At 34.9% G+C, this 18,456-nt stretch overlaps 1 protein-coding gene across 3 annotated transcripts in view; it reads left to right on the plus strand.

Moving 5' to 3' along the window:
- ATRNL1 (attractin like 1) overlaps positions 1 to 18,456 on the plus strand; it is a 431,352-nt gene that overhangs the window by 131,374 nt on the left and 281,522 nt on the right. For all 3 annotated transcript variants that reach the window (XM_021537269.3, XM_021537270.3, XM_021537271.3), the window contains exon 20: positions 715 to 808. In XM_021537269.3, the coding sequence (XP_021392944.1) occupies positions 715 to 808 (94 nt within the window). The remainder of the gene's footprint in view (positions 1 to 714; positions 809 to 18,456) is intronic.

Consider the following 18,456-nt stretch of genomic DNA (forward strand, 5'->3'; position numbering starts at 1 on the left):
AAGAACTGGGAATAGGAGTATGTTTTTGAGGTGAGAATCTATCAGGCAGCAAGAGTGGCAGTGAGTTATCCTCTCCACTGTGGAGAGGATTACTTTGGCCTTGGAATGGAGAGATGATGATGTTCCTGTGATTCTCCTTCAGTTCAGATTCCAGGAGCTTTGAAAGTTGCCTGTTTTCTGCTTCTAGAAAATTCTTGTGGATTATACGTGTAGTGTTTGCTCTGCCTTTGTTCAAATATTTCAGAGACTTCTTTTTGTTCACTTTTGTCAATAGCAAGAATTCCAATTATATTAAATCTTTTACCAAACATCATCTCCAATAATACTTTAATTAGACATTTCAAACTAAATGGATTTTGTCATTGGTCAGGATTTCACCCTGTGCAGCAAAGATGAATTATGAATAATTTTCTGTATTACACATTGGAATGGTAGGTTTTAATGGCTTTTCTCAAACTGCTGTTATTTAAGTTGTGGAGGACAGCCTCTAATGACACACAAATAGTTTTTAACTCTGCATAAAATAAAGTAAGTGATATGCTAGTGATTTTTTTTTTCTGAAAAAGATTATAATTGAAGTAGTAATAGATACATACTTCAAAACAGCTTGTAGGAAATTTGTTTGGAATGAGGTATTAAAATCTGTGAATATTCATTTACTTATGAAATTAAGTATGAGTGAGGAAATCTCATTTTTCCTTTTTGATTCTACAGCATGCACATGCAGTGGACATGCAAATATCTGTCACATGCAAACAGGAAAATGTTTCTGCACAACCAAGGGAATCAAAGGAGACCAATGTCAACTGTGAGTACAATTATATGTAGTCTAAAGTTTTTGCAATACTTGATTAGTGAATAATCACTATTTTCCCCATTTCACATCCTTGTTTTGGTACTGGGTTTTGTGATTGACTTGCTAATGTTTTAGTGGTGGATATAGTGTTCCCTACATTTCTCAGGAAATTTCACTATTACTTAGACTTTACTTAAAGAATTACATCACAAATATCAATAATGTCTTGAAGGCACTAAAGACTTTTAAAAAATCCATTTTGTTTTCAAGAACAAAATGGAGAATTACTTCTGTCTTCCTTTCTCTTACGTTTTTAAAGCATTAGTGTAAGGAAAAAATACATATGAGTTGGTAATTACATTAATTACATTTGTCACTTATTTTGATGGGAATCTACAGTAGTTCAATTTCTAGGGTTTTGGAATCTTATAAAGGTGCTTTAGAAATTTTTTCACATCATAACATTGAGACCATAGGAATGTATAGATCTATCATGGAAAATACTTTCTTTGCACTGGAATAGCTTCTGGTGTTTAGAGGAGGAGTTTGCACGTTCACAATAAATGGAGTACTAAGAATAATCAAGTACTGAAGTAGAGTAACTTACCAAGTAGGAGAAATGGCACATTGAAATTAATTGTGAATTAAAGATGTTTCTTTCAGTCTGTTCTAGCAGGTACATGGTGTTATTTAATAGGAACCATATTTGTTTTGCGGTTATAATTATTTTAATAGTGTCTGGCAACAAACTTACCTCAGCAGCATTGTTGGGAATGGGGAGAAGGCTGATGAATCCAGCTGACTCCTCCCCAGCAGGGAGAGCTGCCAGGTGGTTCTGCTCTGCCTTCCACGGGACATCCACTTACACTGGATTTGTGAATTTGTCTTTGATTCTCTCAATGAACTGGCTTGGATCCTACCTGTAACACTTTGCTTAATAAATTGTAAAGAAACAAAAACTTCTGATGCAGGGGATCTGTGTATATCCGTGAGAAAGAGCTGTGCTGGCAGCTCTGCTCTTCCCCTGCTGCCTCTGGGACTTTGTGTCCAGCTCATTGAAGACTCTCAGGATGAGATGGGAAATCAAGATTAGGATTAAGCGATGAAATTTTATCGTGACAAAAGCTGGAATGATAATATCTTTAAACTCTGAATTAAGTCTTCACTGAGAAGTCTCTTTTCCCTCTTTTTGTGCACACACAATCAGTTCTAGGTGTTAATGAGTGATCTGATTATCAGCTACTAGCTCTGGACTTGTATCAATGCCTTTCTAACTATACAAATAACAGGAAGAAAAAACAATAATTTCTCCTCTGTCCTTTTTAACACCTGAACCACAGAAAACCTTGTCTCTGTGCTGAAAATGCCAATTCTTTACTGACTACCCTCCACAGAAACACCCTTTACAGGCCTTCACTCCAGTCTGTCTTTCATCTATCTTTGGGATTGTTGTCCTTTGTCCTGTGTCTGTTTCATCATTGTTTTTTCCACTCTGATTTGGAACTTTTGTCTCATATGATTTGTTGTGCTGTTCAGCTGTATGAATCTGCTGTCCTGAGTTTGTTCTTTTATCCCACTTACCTAGAACACCAGAAGGTGAAGAACATTAAAAAAACCTAAAAAACAATTACTACTGAGTCACTGAATACAGTCCCATACTTATTCTGAACTTCATATGAAAAATATTAATTTTATTTATTTTGTATTATGCTTAAAAAAATAGAAAACTATTTCCTTTCCAAAAATAATTTGTACACTCACAACCTCTCTTGAATGTATCCTAAGATATATATGCAGTCATTATCTAAAAGATAAGGAGAAATCAAAATCAGCTCAATGCTTTCCTTGTATTTATTACTTTATTATATTCTGTATAAATCATCCGAAACTTGATTAAAAGTGGGAATACTGTTCTTCATTGCTCTGGATAAATGTTTTGGGGTTATTTTGCTACTGACTAGTTAGGCTAAAAACCTACAGCCTACAACCTCAGCAGCAAACCTACAACCTTGTGGTTTGCTAAAATGAGTATTTCAATGAAAATTCCAGATTCTGGCTGTTCAGTGAGAAAGTTAGATTGATATTTCTGTCAAGAATCCTATTGATTAAGAAGTCATAGCTGCAGGGCTCTGTTATGTACACACCATGCCCCGTGGGCAGAGGTTTTATGAAATCAGGGAAAGTTTACAACACTTTCTTTTTCTTTTATTTTTCCCTCCCTGCTTTATCAACTCTGTGCTTTTATGGAATATCTTATTTATTTTATTTTTTATTTATTTGTGTATTTTTTTAGCATACCCATCTCTCAGTTGCATTCATTTCTTGATTGTGCTGGTGGATGGCATGAAGCACAGACCCATTTGAAATTAAAATATGTGTTGTAAAGCAGCTTGGAGGACACATTTGCATTCTGTTTAATGACACGTGATCATATATTTGTCAAATGTTATGATTTTTGTTTCTCTTAAGTTGGTAGTTTCAGTTGGTAAAAACCTTTAGTAATCTCCTAATCACAGGAAATTATTGGAAGGGTTTGATTATTCTAAGTAACTAGACTGTAAACATTAAAACCAGATACAAATAAAAATACTTGATTTCTTGTTTTGCATCTTAAATTTTTTGAAAATGAAATATGCAGTTGGTAGTAACTGGAAAATCATAGTGACTTAAACCATATTTTTAGGGGAAAACTATTGCTTCAAGGCAGTTGTTTTATTGAATTTTCCCTAACATTTGATTTATTAGCTGCTGATTTTATTTTCTCATAGAATTCTGTTGACAGAGGTTTTCAAAATTCCACGTTTTGGTGTATCCATATGCAGGATTATAGACAGGGAACTTTTCAGGGAATAGTCTTGTGGGAGCATGCAGAATATGTGCTAAGGGGATGTTTCAAAGTTCAAATTTTGATATTAAATGAGAGAAATTTTGCTGGAGGCAAGGAAGAAAAATATGAAAGCGATGGGATCAAGCGAGTAATTAAATAATTATTTGAGACATTTCAGTAAGTCTGGGCTCTTGCAAGTGAAAGCCTTCACTGGCTGTGTGTCTGCAGCTTTTGTCATCACCATGGAAGAACTGGGCTAAAATACTGGAGGAAAAGTATTATTTTAAATTTCACATTTCATAGTATATTTTATATAGTTCTAAGGAGGATAAATTCAAGATTATAAAATTTGCTTCTTTTAGTTCTAATAAATGTCCACACCATTAATTTCTTAGACATACCTCTTCTGTAAAAGTGGAAGAAATACTATTTTATTTATTAAAATATATGGTATTTATTTGGTAAACACCTTTCTAGTATGTATAACTATTTAATAATGTAAGGGTCTATGCATAAAAAATAACACTTATTGATAGTCTGCTGTACAAAATAATAAGATTCTAAAATATCCAGCCATACTATTCTGTATAATTTCCCTCCACAGAATGGTACAATTCATCTTAGAGGTAAAAAATATAATGGGTTAAGAGTCAAATTCACCGTTCTATTGATATCACTGCAGCTGTATTTGCAGATAGCAGACTAAACTTTTCCCAATTATTTCCACACAGAGCTTCTCTTGCTGCTTTCCTGTAGGGGAAGAATTGGCAGCAATCATATAATTAATTCACTTGATTTGAACTTCCTTTATCAGAGACACATGCATAAATCCCAAAACTAAACAGAAAAAAAGAATTCTTATTTCTGAAAATTTAATAAACTCCCGCTTATTCTATTGAGAAAGTATCTTTTTTCTGATTGAGGGTATAGTCCATTTAATACTGGTTACCATGGTGGTTAGTGGCTTTCTAAAGAAAGTTAAAAAGTATAATATTTACTGATATAAATTACCACAGGAACAGCATTTTTTTCCCTGATTTCAACACTTCCCCCCCCCCCCGCCCCCATATTTCTATAATTTGATAATATTTCACTATTAGTTTTATGTATTTGGTTGTGTTTGATGGGAGGTGTTTTCTACCTGTTCCTGCTGAGTCCAGTCCATGAGTTTGTAGTTCAAGAGAAAACTTTGACATGCTAATGCATATTACTCCATTACATATGACATTTGGAGTTGAATTACAACAAAATCTGTCATGTAGCTGCTGGTGAGTTTAGCAATGTTGGTGGCTTTAGCAACTGCCTCTTCTGCTTGAAAATTTCAGCTTGCCTCTGTAAGGACAGGTTCGTGCCCTCAGCAAGTTCTCACAGTGCTGGATCATTAGGTTTCTAAGGAGAACAATAAAATAAAACTCCTACTTCAACATTTATGAGTACATTTATGTTTTAAATGTACTCATTTTCTTCTCTACATGTAGTAATTATTGTCAGCTCTTTCAAGGATTTGAGCTATTTTTTTGCTTTTAATTCATGTTTCTTGCATCAATCATTTTTTTTTTTTCTCAAATTGCAGCTTTCATTTAAAAAATATGTCTAATATCAATGCTTCAGAACATGACCCAAATGTGCTCTAATGGCTCAAAGCCTCAGAAGGCACTTGAAACATTTGAAATCTAAAATTTGAAGAAAAGGAAAATACAGGTTTTGGCAGTATTGTATGTCACTCTTGGCCTTTCTGTTAATTTTTTTTTTTTTTTTTTGGTTCTGCAGTAGGCTCACTTTGTCTACTTTGGTATATTCAATATATTATATGTAAAGTTCATGAGGCTCTCTGGGATATTTCAGAGTTGCAGGCTCTCTGTAAGTGAAACTACACTTTGTTAAGCATTGTTACATCCAAACATTACATTTTATGCAGGAAATTGTCCAGTTTTGCAGAAATAAAGAACAACAGTTGGAATGTCATGTATCATTCCTAGAAGACAGTGCTCTTGGAGCAGAAGTGAGGATGAGGGAGAAGCTGCAAAGCACCTTGCAGAGAGCTCTGTACCTTGGGACTTCATTGTGTTCTGTCCCTATGAAATATGCCTTTTATCCTTCTGACTTTAGTACTAATTGTCTGGACAATGGGGAAGAGTTTGGGCATGAGAGTTTCTCTTTCATGAGAATAAAGGAATTTGGCTTTGGCTTCTAAGTTAGGATCTTCCATAACTGACTGTATGCACATACATAAAAATGTCTTTTGCTTTGGCAAGTTCAGCAGAGAAGAATCCTCTCACCACTGGGCTTTAGCTGTTTTCTAAGATATTTCATAGTCATTACTTTCTCTTCAGGCTACCTCCAAAAATGCTAAGTGCAGAGCAAAACAGATTTTTTTTTTTACAATTGTTCAAACACTTCTGGCTAAAGAAGGAACTCAAGCAGTGTCCTTGTCTCTTGTGCCCAATTGGTTTATGTTTGTATGCATGCTGGATAGAGATTTAATTAATGCATTTTCAGATTCCTATTTGAAAAAATATATGGTGCTGGATTTTTTTCAAAAGATGTGAATCTCTTTTTCTGAATAATTGTTCCTTTAGTGCTATGGCCATGTCACTCAGGGTCTGGCATGTGAATAATCTATTTTGCTCAGTGCAGGTTATAGGAGTGAAGCAGTGGAACAGGGCAGGCTGGCCAAGCCTTTCACAGATCCCATGCCAGTGAGATCTGTTTTGAATTCCAGTGCTCAGGATGCATTCGTGGTAAGGCAAACCTCTATATAAAATGCTTGTAGTTTTTGGGGCAAAGTGTCAATTGCCTAAGGATGTATAGTTAAGGTAATGCCTCTACATACTATTTTTATTAAAACAGACTAGCACAGATGAAAAGAACAGAGATGTTTGCATGTTCTTTATATCTGAAATAGACTCATAGAGACTTAAAGCTAAATATAAGTTGAAGACACTTCTGCCTTTAATTAGTTAGGCACTGAGTTCAAACTGAGATGAAATTAGGAGTGGGAGTGATGATGGTGTTTACTCATACAGGAAAAAGATAAACAAGAATAGTTTGTGCCCGATGGAAGGGTTACTGGGAGCAAGAGAGAAAGGGAGGTTATGGCTGCCATAAAATTGCTTTATTATTGAGTCTGATTTTTTTCTTACCCAGCAAAGTTGTAGCTTTAGTTTCTGTGCTTGTTTTTGGAAAAGAGGAGGTCAAAAGGCTTTGTGGATTGGGCTGGCTTTACATCTTGCCTAAGGCTAGCTTTAAAGCAGAATTGCACATATCTGCATAGCCAATGCTTTTTCTTACTCTCCGGCAGGGTCAGAATAGGTTGCAAAGACTTACAATTTGAGGTTGTCTTTTTTAACCCCAGCTTAAGCAGTTGAAAATGGCAGGGCTCTGCTGCATTGCATCTGTCAGGGTGTGTGATGGAGGCACCTGGGACTGCTGCTCTGGGGCCAGGACTGGAGCCCTGGTAAGAGCTGGGGATGCTGAATAAAAAGTCACAGAAGCCAGAACTCAGAATGAGCAGCTCTTGTGAAGTACCAGCCCCGTGGGAGAGGTGTTTGCAGTTACACCAGCTCCTGGCATTGCTGCTTTGAGAAAATGAAAAAGGAGACTGGATAATTTCTTATAAAACAGCCAATAGAGTGTTCAGATTCCAGAAAACACTTGCAGGAGGCTGCTGATAGTGGAGACAAACTTCTTTTCAACATGTGGCTCCACCAGGCATTTGTCTTTCCTCACCTGCATGAACCAAATACCCCCAGCACTATAGTCTGTTCTTTCTGCCAGATGTAGTGCTGGGGTCTCCAGAAAACATAAATACATGCAGCTTGATTACCCTGGTCACCACCAATGTAACCATTAATGTAATTGTTCTGTTCTTTCATGCTGCTGGGGTTGGATTATAAACTGTCTTTGTTCATGGGAGATGTAATTAATCTCACAGATCAGAAATTGCCATGTATGGGATAGGATCTGGGAATTACTCTGCAGACAGGGGGAAGAAATAAACAGATTTCCAGTAGAGTATGAATTTGGTTTACCCTTCCTACTGCTTTGGTTAAAGATAAGTGGTTCACTTTAGAGAAGGAAAAGAAAACAACTGATGGCTTTTTTGGCTACTCGTTCTGCTGTCATCAAAAAAACATCCATAGCTGAGTTGTGACTGACAAAAACAGCTATTTCAATGAGTTCTTTTAAAAAATTCTACTATATGCAGCTCTGTTGTAACTGATTAAATTCAATGTATGTTGTGTTACAGTAACAACCCTCTACATCAATATTATTATTTCTGGCTACTGCTACTTCAGTCAGCTTTGGACAATTAACTATGGAGCAGAAGCAAGGAAAGTGATAATTCCTTTGTGGAAGGCAAATGTTTAAAGAGATTTAAAAAAATAAAAAGAGAGTAAACAGTCCTACAAAACTTTATGGAGGACAAAAGCTTTTCAAGATCATCTTCCAGAAAACAAATGTTGCTACTACAGTTTTTTTATAGACTTGGTATAAGAAAAGTATAAGAATTTGACGTATTTTATTACTTCTGCCTTCATGACACACTAACACTGGTCAGTTTCAGTATATGTAAATGTCTGGGAAATCAATGTTCTCAGAGTGGTTTTAATTTTTTGGTGATTCTTAAGGGATCTTGGCTACTGTAGAAGATACAGATGGTATTTTTAAATGGCTTATCAAAATGTTATGTGTCATTATTGGTCCTTTGTGCTAGAAAAGAGCTGAGGAGGAAAACCAAAAGGTTCTGACGTGCCCCCATCCTTGCTGATCATTGTAGCATCCCAGACAGAGGCAGTTTGTGATTTCTCTGGAAAACAGAGAAGGCAAAAAACTGAAGAAAAGGACTTACAGAAATATTACTGTGCCCTTCATCAAACCCTTTTATTAAAAACAAAAAATTGTTTCTGCTGTATAAAGCTGTCAGTTTTCAGTTGTTTCATAAGCAAGTAGGTTATTTTTTATTAGTTTTCAATTTAGGGTAAGATCAATCAGTCTATACTGATTGATTATTGGGTTTTAAATCTGGAAATGTATTAATTGTTTGAACTTCTTTGTACAGCTTCCCCTTTTTCGTGTGGTTTCCACCAAGGATAAAATAGATATTTAACCTTCTCTGGTAGAAGCACTTAAATATATTCTAGTAAAAAAACCTAATGAAATTCTTTCCCTGAGTCATTCATAGTACGACTGTATTGAGTCAATAGTAAAATTTTTCTTCAGTATTTTATTAGAGAGAAAGGAGAATTGGTTTGTTTTCCTTAACTGATTGTCTGAACAAATGAGATTTGGCTGGCTGAAGTTTAGAGAGAAGGTGGTTATATTGTGAAGAGAATTATGATTTAGTTACAGACATTGATTTCAATGCACAAAACTGGTATTTCATTATGTGCTGCTAGACTTTAAGTACTCAGTAATGGAAACTCCACTTCTGAGAAAAAACTAAAAATTGTTGTGGGCCACAGATATACTGAGTTTTGAGACAGATAATGTGGTTTCTTCTCATTTGAAACTGGTCTGTAATATTGAAATGATTTCAAAGGAATCCCAGGTGTTTCTGAAAATAGTATATTTTGGTTGTTCATGCAAATTCTGACCTTTTCTGAGATTTTTGATGGGGGAAGATTCTATGTTGAGCTTATTAAATAATATTGGCTGTCCCCCAAAACTCACCTTTTCCATTTTTGGGGTTTTTTTTCAGTTTTTAAATGAAGTTGTATCTTCCTGAAATGACACCAATTAGTGAAGCACAGAGCATCAGTTCTTAGTAAATGATGAATAGCACTTATGCCTTTTAAATGACTGAAAATATTTTTTTCTGTTTTAATTGAAGGAAAAATCCTTTTAGATAAAAATGAGTAATTATTTGACCTGATCCATACTTAATATGTTTGAATATTATTAATATCCATCATTTTCTGAGATACTTGATTGAATGTAGTCTCAACTTTATTAAAATGGATTTTTTTGAAAGCTATAAAATAACTTTGTAATTAAATCCAGTGTGAGGTGTATATAAAAGAATCACTTCAGAATCATTTTCACTTGAATTATCAGGATACTATGTAAATAAAATAAAGCATTAGGATATTGCCTGTCAAAATAACAATTTCCTTTACTATTTTACTATGTGGAAAATTCAAAATATATATGGAATGGGAGGTGAGTTGAATTTAACCAACACTGTATTTCTTTCCTGAATTGAACTGCTATAATAAAGTCCTCTTGCAGTCCAGGCTTTCCTTTTTTAGGAGGGCAGAGAAAGTGTGCAAGGAAAATTTACAATAAAAATAGTTTTTCAATAGAAACTGTATTAAGTTTGGCATTAAAAAAATCAGGTTGAATGATTTGAAAGTGATACTGAATTTATTGAGAGTTAACTGAAAATATTGGCAATTATAGAGTTGTTTTCTGCTGAAAACCAGGTTTGCAATACTACAGTGAGTGTTGAGTGGCTTTAAAGTAGTTGTGTTGCTGTTGCTGCTTATTGCAGCCAGTTGATGGAATTTTGATGAGGACTGAGCAAAGGTTGAAGGGACTCTCTGTCTGCTGTCAGGGCTTCTGCTATCCAGGTCAACATATCGTGGAGGGCATAGCTTTCATTTGAAGGAAAAGCAGTTTTCTAAGGTAGATCCATACAAAATACTGTGTTTTCCTTATTATTACTGCACAAGTTTAATGTATGTAGTAATCCAAACATTTAATTATTTTTAAAATGTGAGTTTAAAAAAAACAGGGTTTTTTTGATTCTCAAATTATTCTCAGTAGATCTACAATTCTTGTGATTTTTCAAAGCTGCTGAAAATCTCTTCATTATTCTCAGTTTTTTAATCTCAGATAAAATAATACCCATTGTGCAACATAGATCTGGGCTTATAATTCATATCTGATAGACCATTAGCATGGTAATTAGTAATTGGTACAAGTGTTGTTAAAGTTGAAATAGACATCTGGTTTAATCAATTTGTCATTAAGGAAGTGCAAGTGTAGAGGTAGTAATGAGAAAAGAAAATAGCAGTGCGAGAGCTCAGAGCTCTCTCTGAGCTATCAACACAAAGCTAAGTTTGAAATTGGAATAATACCTCTATCTTGCTTGATATGATTTCTCAGTGCTCAACTTGCTCAAAATACCACGCCCTGTTTTTATTTTAAAATCTATTTTCAAAACCTTACAAATAGCTAAAAGAAATGCAGTTACGTTGTGATGAAAACTCGTTGATAGATATATCCATCAACTTCAGCTTGTGATATTCATATATTTTATTTACTGAGAAAGAGAAGAATATTTTATAGAGCAATAAGGAAAGCCTAGGTCAGGTGGGTACTAAAGACACTATTTGATAAAAATCTCCTGGTGAATGGAAAGATTGCTTTTCTTTTCCTTTTATGGTCTCTAATAGATGAAATATGCATCTTCCCACTGCCATTTTCATTTTCTGTTTCCTCTTTCAGCCAATTGAATACCTTTACATATAGATGAAAATTTATCTGAAATAGTTTTATTTCTGGTTTCAATTTTTGTTTCAAAGTTAAGACATTGTTGCCAGTTATTAGTTTTAAATTGCTTCAGTAGTTGCCAGGAGTATTAGAAGAATGCGCACAAAAGATTAAAGCTATGCACAGAGAGAACTGAGAAATGTGTTTTGGTATTAAGACATGGGAGTGAGAAATGCATTAGTCCCGTTTTTTTTTTCCCTGATAATTATGTAGACTGTGCACATCAATTACAGAGTGCTAAATTGTGCTTAAGGAGTCCTCATCCTGAGGAGCCTGCCAACACATTTACATTCTTCTGCAGCTGCATGTGCAGTCATCTGGCAGTCAAGCAGGTTTTCTTCTATATTGAATCCTCTTTCCATCCACCTGTCTGTGCCCTTGCTGCAGGAGCGCCCGTGTTCTCATGCTTCCCCATGGCCCGGGCACAGGCAGTGCTGCAGAAGCTTGCTGTGGCACCCCTGCTTTAGAGATGGGTAAATGAAATAAAATAAAAATTCCATTCTCGGAATGGTTGGCTAGATAAGGGGATGTAACATTTTAGAGTTGCTTGGAAAACTGTAGGTGTGTGAGTTTTACTTTAACAATTAACATAATGAAGAATAGGAGGCTGTGAAAAATGTGCTGCTTCAGAAGTGTGCTTGAAGTCCTATCCTTTATTTGGTCACTGAAATCTATTGTGATTCCCTGTACTGATATTCTTCCTTGCTGCAGCTTTGTCTATTTAAGAGGAATGTTTTTTTCACTCCTGTTTAAAAACTGGGAGATGGACTGCCTGGGATAATGAATTCTGCAGGCAGAACATATATAAACACATATGCCTACATAAACATCCTTTCTTCTCTGCCTTCATTCTTAGCCTGCATTATCATGTGAATGACATGAAAGAATGGAAACTTGAAAATACAGGAAATTACAATAAACATCACTGAAAAATATATATAATATTTTATGTCTTACAAGGTAAACTCACAACATTTGATACAAAAAGTAAATTCTCCATCACATGCAAGGTATTTACAGGGAATGATAACTGATAAGGCAAGAAGAAATAACATAAGAGCAATTCTGTCTATATTCACCAGCTGAAAGATAATAATATCTTAATATTAGATATACTCCCTTATTATTTCCTTCTTCTGTACTGAATAATCATAGCTAGAAAATATAAAATATAAATTAAGCTGCACAACTTTTGTATGCTTTGAGCCTTCTGTTTTTTTTTTTTTTTCTTGTGGATGTATTGAAAACTAAGTAGTATTTATCAGCTGACTAGATAATAGGCCTGAGGAGCTTGATTACAAGGCCATAAATCAATCCAGTAACCTGATGATATGCTAAACTTCAACAGTGGAGCCTGAGTGGCTTAGATTATCACTTCAGAAGGATTGACTTAAAGATTTAGTTCTCCATCTCTATCTATTATTTTTATATTACAAAAAAGGAATTTTTCAGCAATTTAAGAAAAGAACAAAGTACTAGAAGGCTGAGTAAGAACTTAGCTAGGAAAGCTGTTTTAAATGGTATCAGGAGTCTGATTTAGAATCAAAGCAAACTTATAATCACATTTGAAAATTTTATCTGCCACAGCATTTTTTTCTCAGTGTTGCACAAAGCAAAGATAAATTTAGGAATACTGGATTACAGCAGGAGGCCAAAGTGAGAGCAGCAAGATTGGCAAGCCAAGAGATGGAATGTATCAAAAAGGGCTCATTGTCCTGGAAGAAAAGATTTTGGGCTGCTCACAGAGAACTGATAAGAATTAAAGGGTAAAGGAACAGTCAAGCTGAAAGAGATTTAATAAATCAGATTTCATAAAGAAGACTTAAAAAAAAAATATTTGTCCTGGAAATGAGTTCTTACAAGATCTGTAAGGAGATAAGGGCAGCAATTACTTTCTAACAGCTGCTACAAAATCTAATCTTGTTCTCCTTTAGGTCATTTTATCCTCTCTTACGTAGTCTTGATTTAATCACAGATTTGGGCCCTGATTCAGATAAATATTTTAATACACGATAACACCTTGTTCTGTAGGTTTAAGAGGGGATATTCCCATGATTTGGTGAGAATTGGGAACATATGGTTTACTTTTGTTTCCCCTGCTCTTGGGAGCCTAATTGTAAAATGTAGCTATGGAATAGCAGCAAGAGTTTCACAAAACAAGTCCACAAAGATTTTTTTTCCACTCCTAATACTTTGCTTCTCTTCATTAATTCATTTTCCTTCATTATGTTTTTAGGTGTTTTCTGTACGTGGTAAATAACAGGGGTTTTTTAATGAGGAAAGGTAAAGTTGAAGGTGACAAATGGTGATTGTAAGAAATGAAAAATGTATAAATCAATGCTTCATGTTGAACAGAAGGATTGCCTCCTCTATAGTTATGAATATAAGAGATAGTAGCACATCTAAAGAGATGACCAGCTCCACTGCTGTTCAGTGCCAACCACATGTAAGTTAAATAACTCTGAGATTTATAAGTATAAATGATGTAAATCCATTATTTGTGAAAGATTTTTTTTTTTTAGAAAATCTGGTTTTTGTTGAATTGTACAATTGTACTGTAAGGTTGTTTTTCCTCCTGTTTCCCTGTTTTATTTATACTACCCTGATGTGTATAAAATGAAATACATTTCTCACCCCGTTTTTAGGGTAGGAAAAAAAACTTTGGCATGTTTTTGTTTTCTTAATTCTCTTGTCTTTTTGTCATTGGCTTTCATGAAACCTTTCCTGTACCATTACTTTATTGCTTTTGCCCTTACATTTTTGGAAAATAGCTAAATATGTGACTTAACAAGTGATTGGATATTTGCCCTTCAGAAGCTTTGATTGGAGCTTTGTGGCTCAGTTTTGTATAGTTGCATTGGCCTGTTTTTCATTGTCTACTCAATGTTCTTAGAATATTTCTATGTGGTTAAAGTTCTGATACCATTACAGGCTGGTTTTAGACTTAGTCATGCCAGAGGAGATTGATTATTTTAATTGAAATATTTGAACCCATTCATACTCCCTATGTGTCCTCAGCCTTTGAAAATTTCCTCAGCCTAAGAATCTCTTGTGTCTTCTTTTAATTATGTTTGTATCAAATGAAATTATCTGAAACAGGTGTCATTGAAGTATTGGCCTTAAAAGAAACTGCAATGAATATTTAGCAAACAGTACTTCTTTCATAGGGAAAAGAAAGAATGAAAGACTAATGTTGCTTTTTTATAAACATGGTAGAAATTCTAATTGAATTATTCCCGTTATGTACAGGCCTAGAAATGGAAAAGAAGCATTCAATAGTACAACCTAAAGATTATTCTAATATATCTTATTCCTTCATAGTGGATTTATTGACCTTTATTCCAGATATATCCAGCTTTCTGTGTTTCTAAATAGTGTATCATATTTGATATTCTGCATGCTTACAATACATTATAATTGTCATGCATTCTGTTATCACACTGTAATAAAAACTGCCAGGTAACATTTTGTATAAACATTGTTTTCTGCAAATTTAACAGTCATTTGTAAAATTTGTGAATATTCCTTACAGAAAGTTCTGATTCCTGATTCTAGAATCCAAACCCGATCAAAATTTCAAAAATCAAAAATTTCTCCTGTATGGCACTAAGTCATATGGTGCACATGTTGTTTTAACAGCAGAACATTTCACTATAGTTCTTTTCTGTTTCTTATGAGGTATTTGTCAATTTAATATTTTGCCTTTTGAATATGTGCTCATTGAATAATGTGAATATTAGCAATGAATTAATTCAGGATAGCTTCTAAAATATTCTCTGATTTCAAAACCGATGTGGTGCTCAAAACACTTCTGTAAGTGTTTCTCCTGAACTTTGAAATCAGAGGGTCATCCCAGTTATATGTTCTTTAGAAACAAAAATCCAGAAGAGAAACTTAGAATGATCAGAGAGTAAATTAGTTGGATTTTTTTTCCACTCTGATAGTCCCAAAAGAGGATTCACCTCAGAGTGCATCTCTCCACAGTGTTATCAGTTGATTTCTTTCTCTTATTTATGGAAAATATAACAAATACTTTGTTTTTCTGACATGATGGCCCATTTCAGTCATCAGAATCTGTTTTCAATTGACATTAAGATATTTTGCATTTCTAAGTTATGGTTAATGTTGCAGATTATAGCCTAACTTCTGCATAACTTAGAAACCCAGTCGGAAAACAAGTGAGAAAAAAGACCTTAGGAAGACCTTAGGAATATGAAAACAACCAAGGAAAGAATTGCACTTTAAATATTTTAAAACTCACTCTCTATAACGAAGAATATATACACATATCTGACAAGTATTGTAACTGAATCTTTTCTCTTAAATATCAATTTTGATACTATCTTTCAGTTAGAAAATATTTCATAATATAAAACCATTGGCTAAATTATTGGACCGAGGGAGTTTATTATTCTTTGACTTAAGCAAAATGACTGGGGACAGATTTTCATGCTGGCACGCAGAACAAATTTAATTCAAACTGAGATGAAAGGCGGTTAATGTAATTGTAGCCTATTATCCTATGCAGGCTTGAGTTAAGAAGCAAACCAACAGACAGTCAGAAAATGATGGATAGAAAATAGAAATGCTCAAGGCTGGTGAAATAGAGACTTGTGAAGGGATTATGCCGTAACTGTTCCCACATAATCTCTGCATCAGTAATATCCCACCTCTACTGTATGTTTAGATTAATAAACAGGATTTTTTTATGCCTCCTGCATTCTCTTTATTTCTCTCTGACGTCAAAAAAGATCCTGGTTGAGTAAATTTCATGACTTTGTAATCAGGATTTTTTTCCCCCTTAGTCTACCCACCTTCATCAGTCCTGGGCATGCCATAAATCATTCAGTCTTCTTTTCTTTCTAAGCACTTTTTTCTTTGTTATCACACAGTGTGATTGGGAGGTAGTTGGCCACATAACTAGTTAGTCTTTGATCCTAAGACTATCTAAGGGACTAGCAAAATCTGTTATTTTTATTAGTGTATTGAGTTAAGAAGTAGTCAGCTCTCCGATTTTTCAACTGTAAGAGTGTCTGTTTTTTTTTTTTTTCTGCATGGCCCTTTGGGTATAGTTTTTCATATTTTAAGTGACCAGATTGGGTTTTTTAGGACTGTGTTCTGGCAGATTACCTGGCTGTTATTATTCCATTTCATTTTTCAGTAATGGAAATATTTTTTTAATACCTACATATTTTGCACTGCAGTCTTTTAAAAATTAAGAAGACATGTCTTGGTCTCCTCAGAATACATACAGAAAGGTGCTAAATTGTATTTCAAAGCATGTTAATTACAAAAATAATTCAATAGTTTTGTCACCCTTGTTATAGCCCATAAAGCAAAGAAAGAACATTTTTTCCTCTAGACTGATTGCACCCAGTGTAATACATATGTCTGCGGTAATTCTAGCAATAACTAGTTCAAGCATCAAGTGTGATGCTTGCCGAATACAGAAGATCGATTACTGATCAGAAGTCCCACTAAAGCTGCTGTCTTATGGCCTCTTTGCAGAGGGATTGAGTCTTTGAGGCACATGGGATGGAGTGATATAATCACTTTTAGAGTGTCAGAGTTTGATTTCCCCATCACTCCCAGCTGGAATCCAGATTTCTCTCCTCCACCGCGAGTAGTATCACCAGAGCTCTTACAGTAGCTAAAAAATTTATTTTCTCTTCTTGTTCTGACATTGTTTAGGATAAGACTTTGTGCATTTGAAAAATGCTGTGTTCTGTGAATTGCCCTTTGGAAAGTCTTTGGGATTACTTAAAGACTCTGTTCAATGCTGTATTCACACAGGAGCATGCACTGCTTTCCATGGCAGTCCTGTGCAGCCTGCCCATCAAACTCCATATCAACATAGTCTGAAAGGATCAGGGCTGACAGAGCAAAACTCCTTTCAAGAAATACTTCAAAGTCCCCTGCCGAGAGGCTCCAGTCTCATTTTGGTCAACTTTTTTCCCTTTTACAGCCATTCCTTTAAGTTTTCTTCTTAAGTGTCCAGTAACTTTTTCAGCAGAGCTGGCCAAGACTGGAAGTGTTGACAGCTACAGTATTGTTGCTGCACCACAGACAGAAACACTTATTTACACTTCTTTGGCACTTCATAAAGAAGTATCAGTATCATCTCTGTTCCAGGAAATTCATGAGGTTATGTGCTGTAATGGGCTAATAGGGATTTGGGCTCTTCATAGGCAAGAGGCCAGGGAAAAGCAGATGTGTGTATCTGACTAGATCCTTTCTCCAGCCACCCAGACATTTTTCTGTGTTCTATTCTTAATTGATATTTCTCTGTCTCTTGGATTGATATCATTTTCCAATAAAGTCAAATAAAAGATAGAATTGATATCCTAGATATTAAAAGGACTTAAAAAAAGGCCAGATAATGCCCGTAACGGAATGATGGTAGGCAATAACACATGGATTTGATAGATTGCTATGCAAGGGTGGGGTAAAGAAAGTTCTTTCAGACAGGAAGAGAACTTATCAGAACAACATACTGGATAGATGTATAGATATTGGAATGATCTGATGGACAAAAATATGGTATTAAAGGCCTGCAGGTCAAAAAGGAAGCTACAAGTCTGGAAACTGATGTCTCCATGTTTGCTTTCCAGTGATTCTCTGGAAATTTCTGTTGATGCTATAGGAAACACATATGGGAAGTAAAAGTTCTGAATATCTCATCAGGAACACCTAAGTCATCCAGGAATAATGAAAGTTACTTGAAAATGTAAGGGCGAGAGTTTTGGCTTCTTACGGGCGAGGGTGGTCGCTTGCCAATTGCCGTATGTATTATACATAAACATCTATGGTATTTGTACATCATGTTTATATTATAACTTGTCATTAGCACTCTAGAAGTTGTTGCAAGTAGAGCAGTAATTCAGATAATATGACTGTTCCCTAATACTGTATGGCTGACAGCCTAGAGAAAGCCATGACACTGATTTATTCATACCTTTCTTTGTCTTCATTTTGCATTTAGTATTCAGGAACATCCACGTGTGAGCAACATTTGGCCATTGTGGAGCTGCAATGTCCACTCCAAAATGTGTGATATGCTTTGCTTCTGAGTTGTCGTTTTTATCTTGGCTTAGTCAGAATTTCCCATATTTTTGGAAATATTAATTGCCATATTGTGCTAAATTGTAGTCTTAAATGACAAGAAAATGACCAAAGTTACCATATGTAATTTGAAGTAGAAAGACAAAAAGTAACTTGCCTGTCTTTGTACCATTTTCTGGAAATTACAGTGTCTGTATGGCATCCTGAAATACATATTTCTGAAATTGCCTTTTCCTTAAATTGCCTTGAAATTATAGTCTTATATAAATAGTAA

This window comes from Lonchura striata, chromosome 7 (assembly GCF_046129695.1).
Source record: "Lonchura striata isolate bLonStr1 chromosome 7, bLonStr1.mat, whole genome shotgun sequence".
Lineage (NCBI taxonomy): Eukaryota > Metazoa > Chordata > Aves > Passeriformes > Estrildidae > Lonchura > Lonchura striata.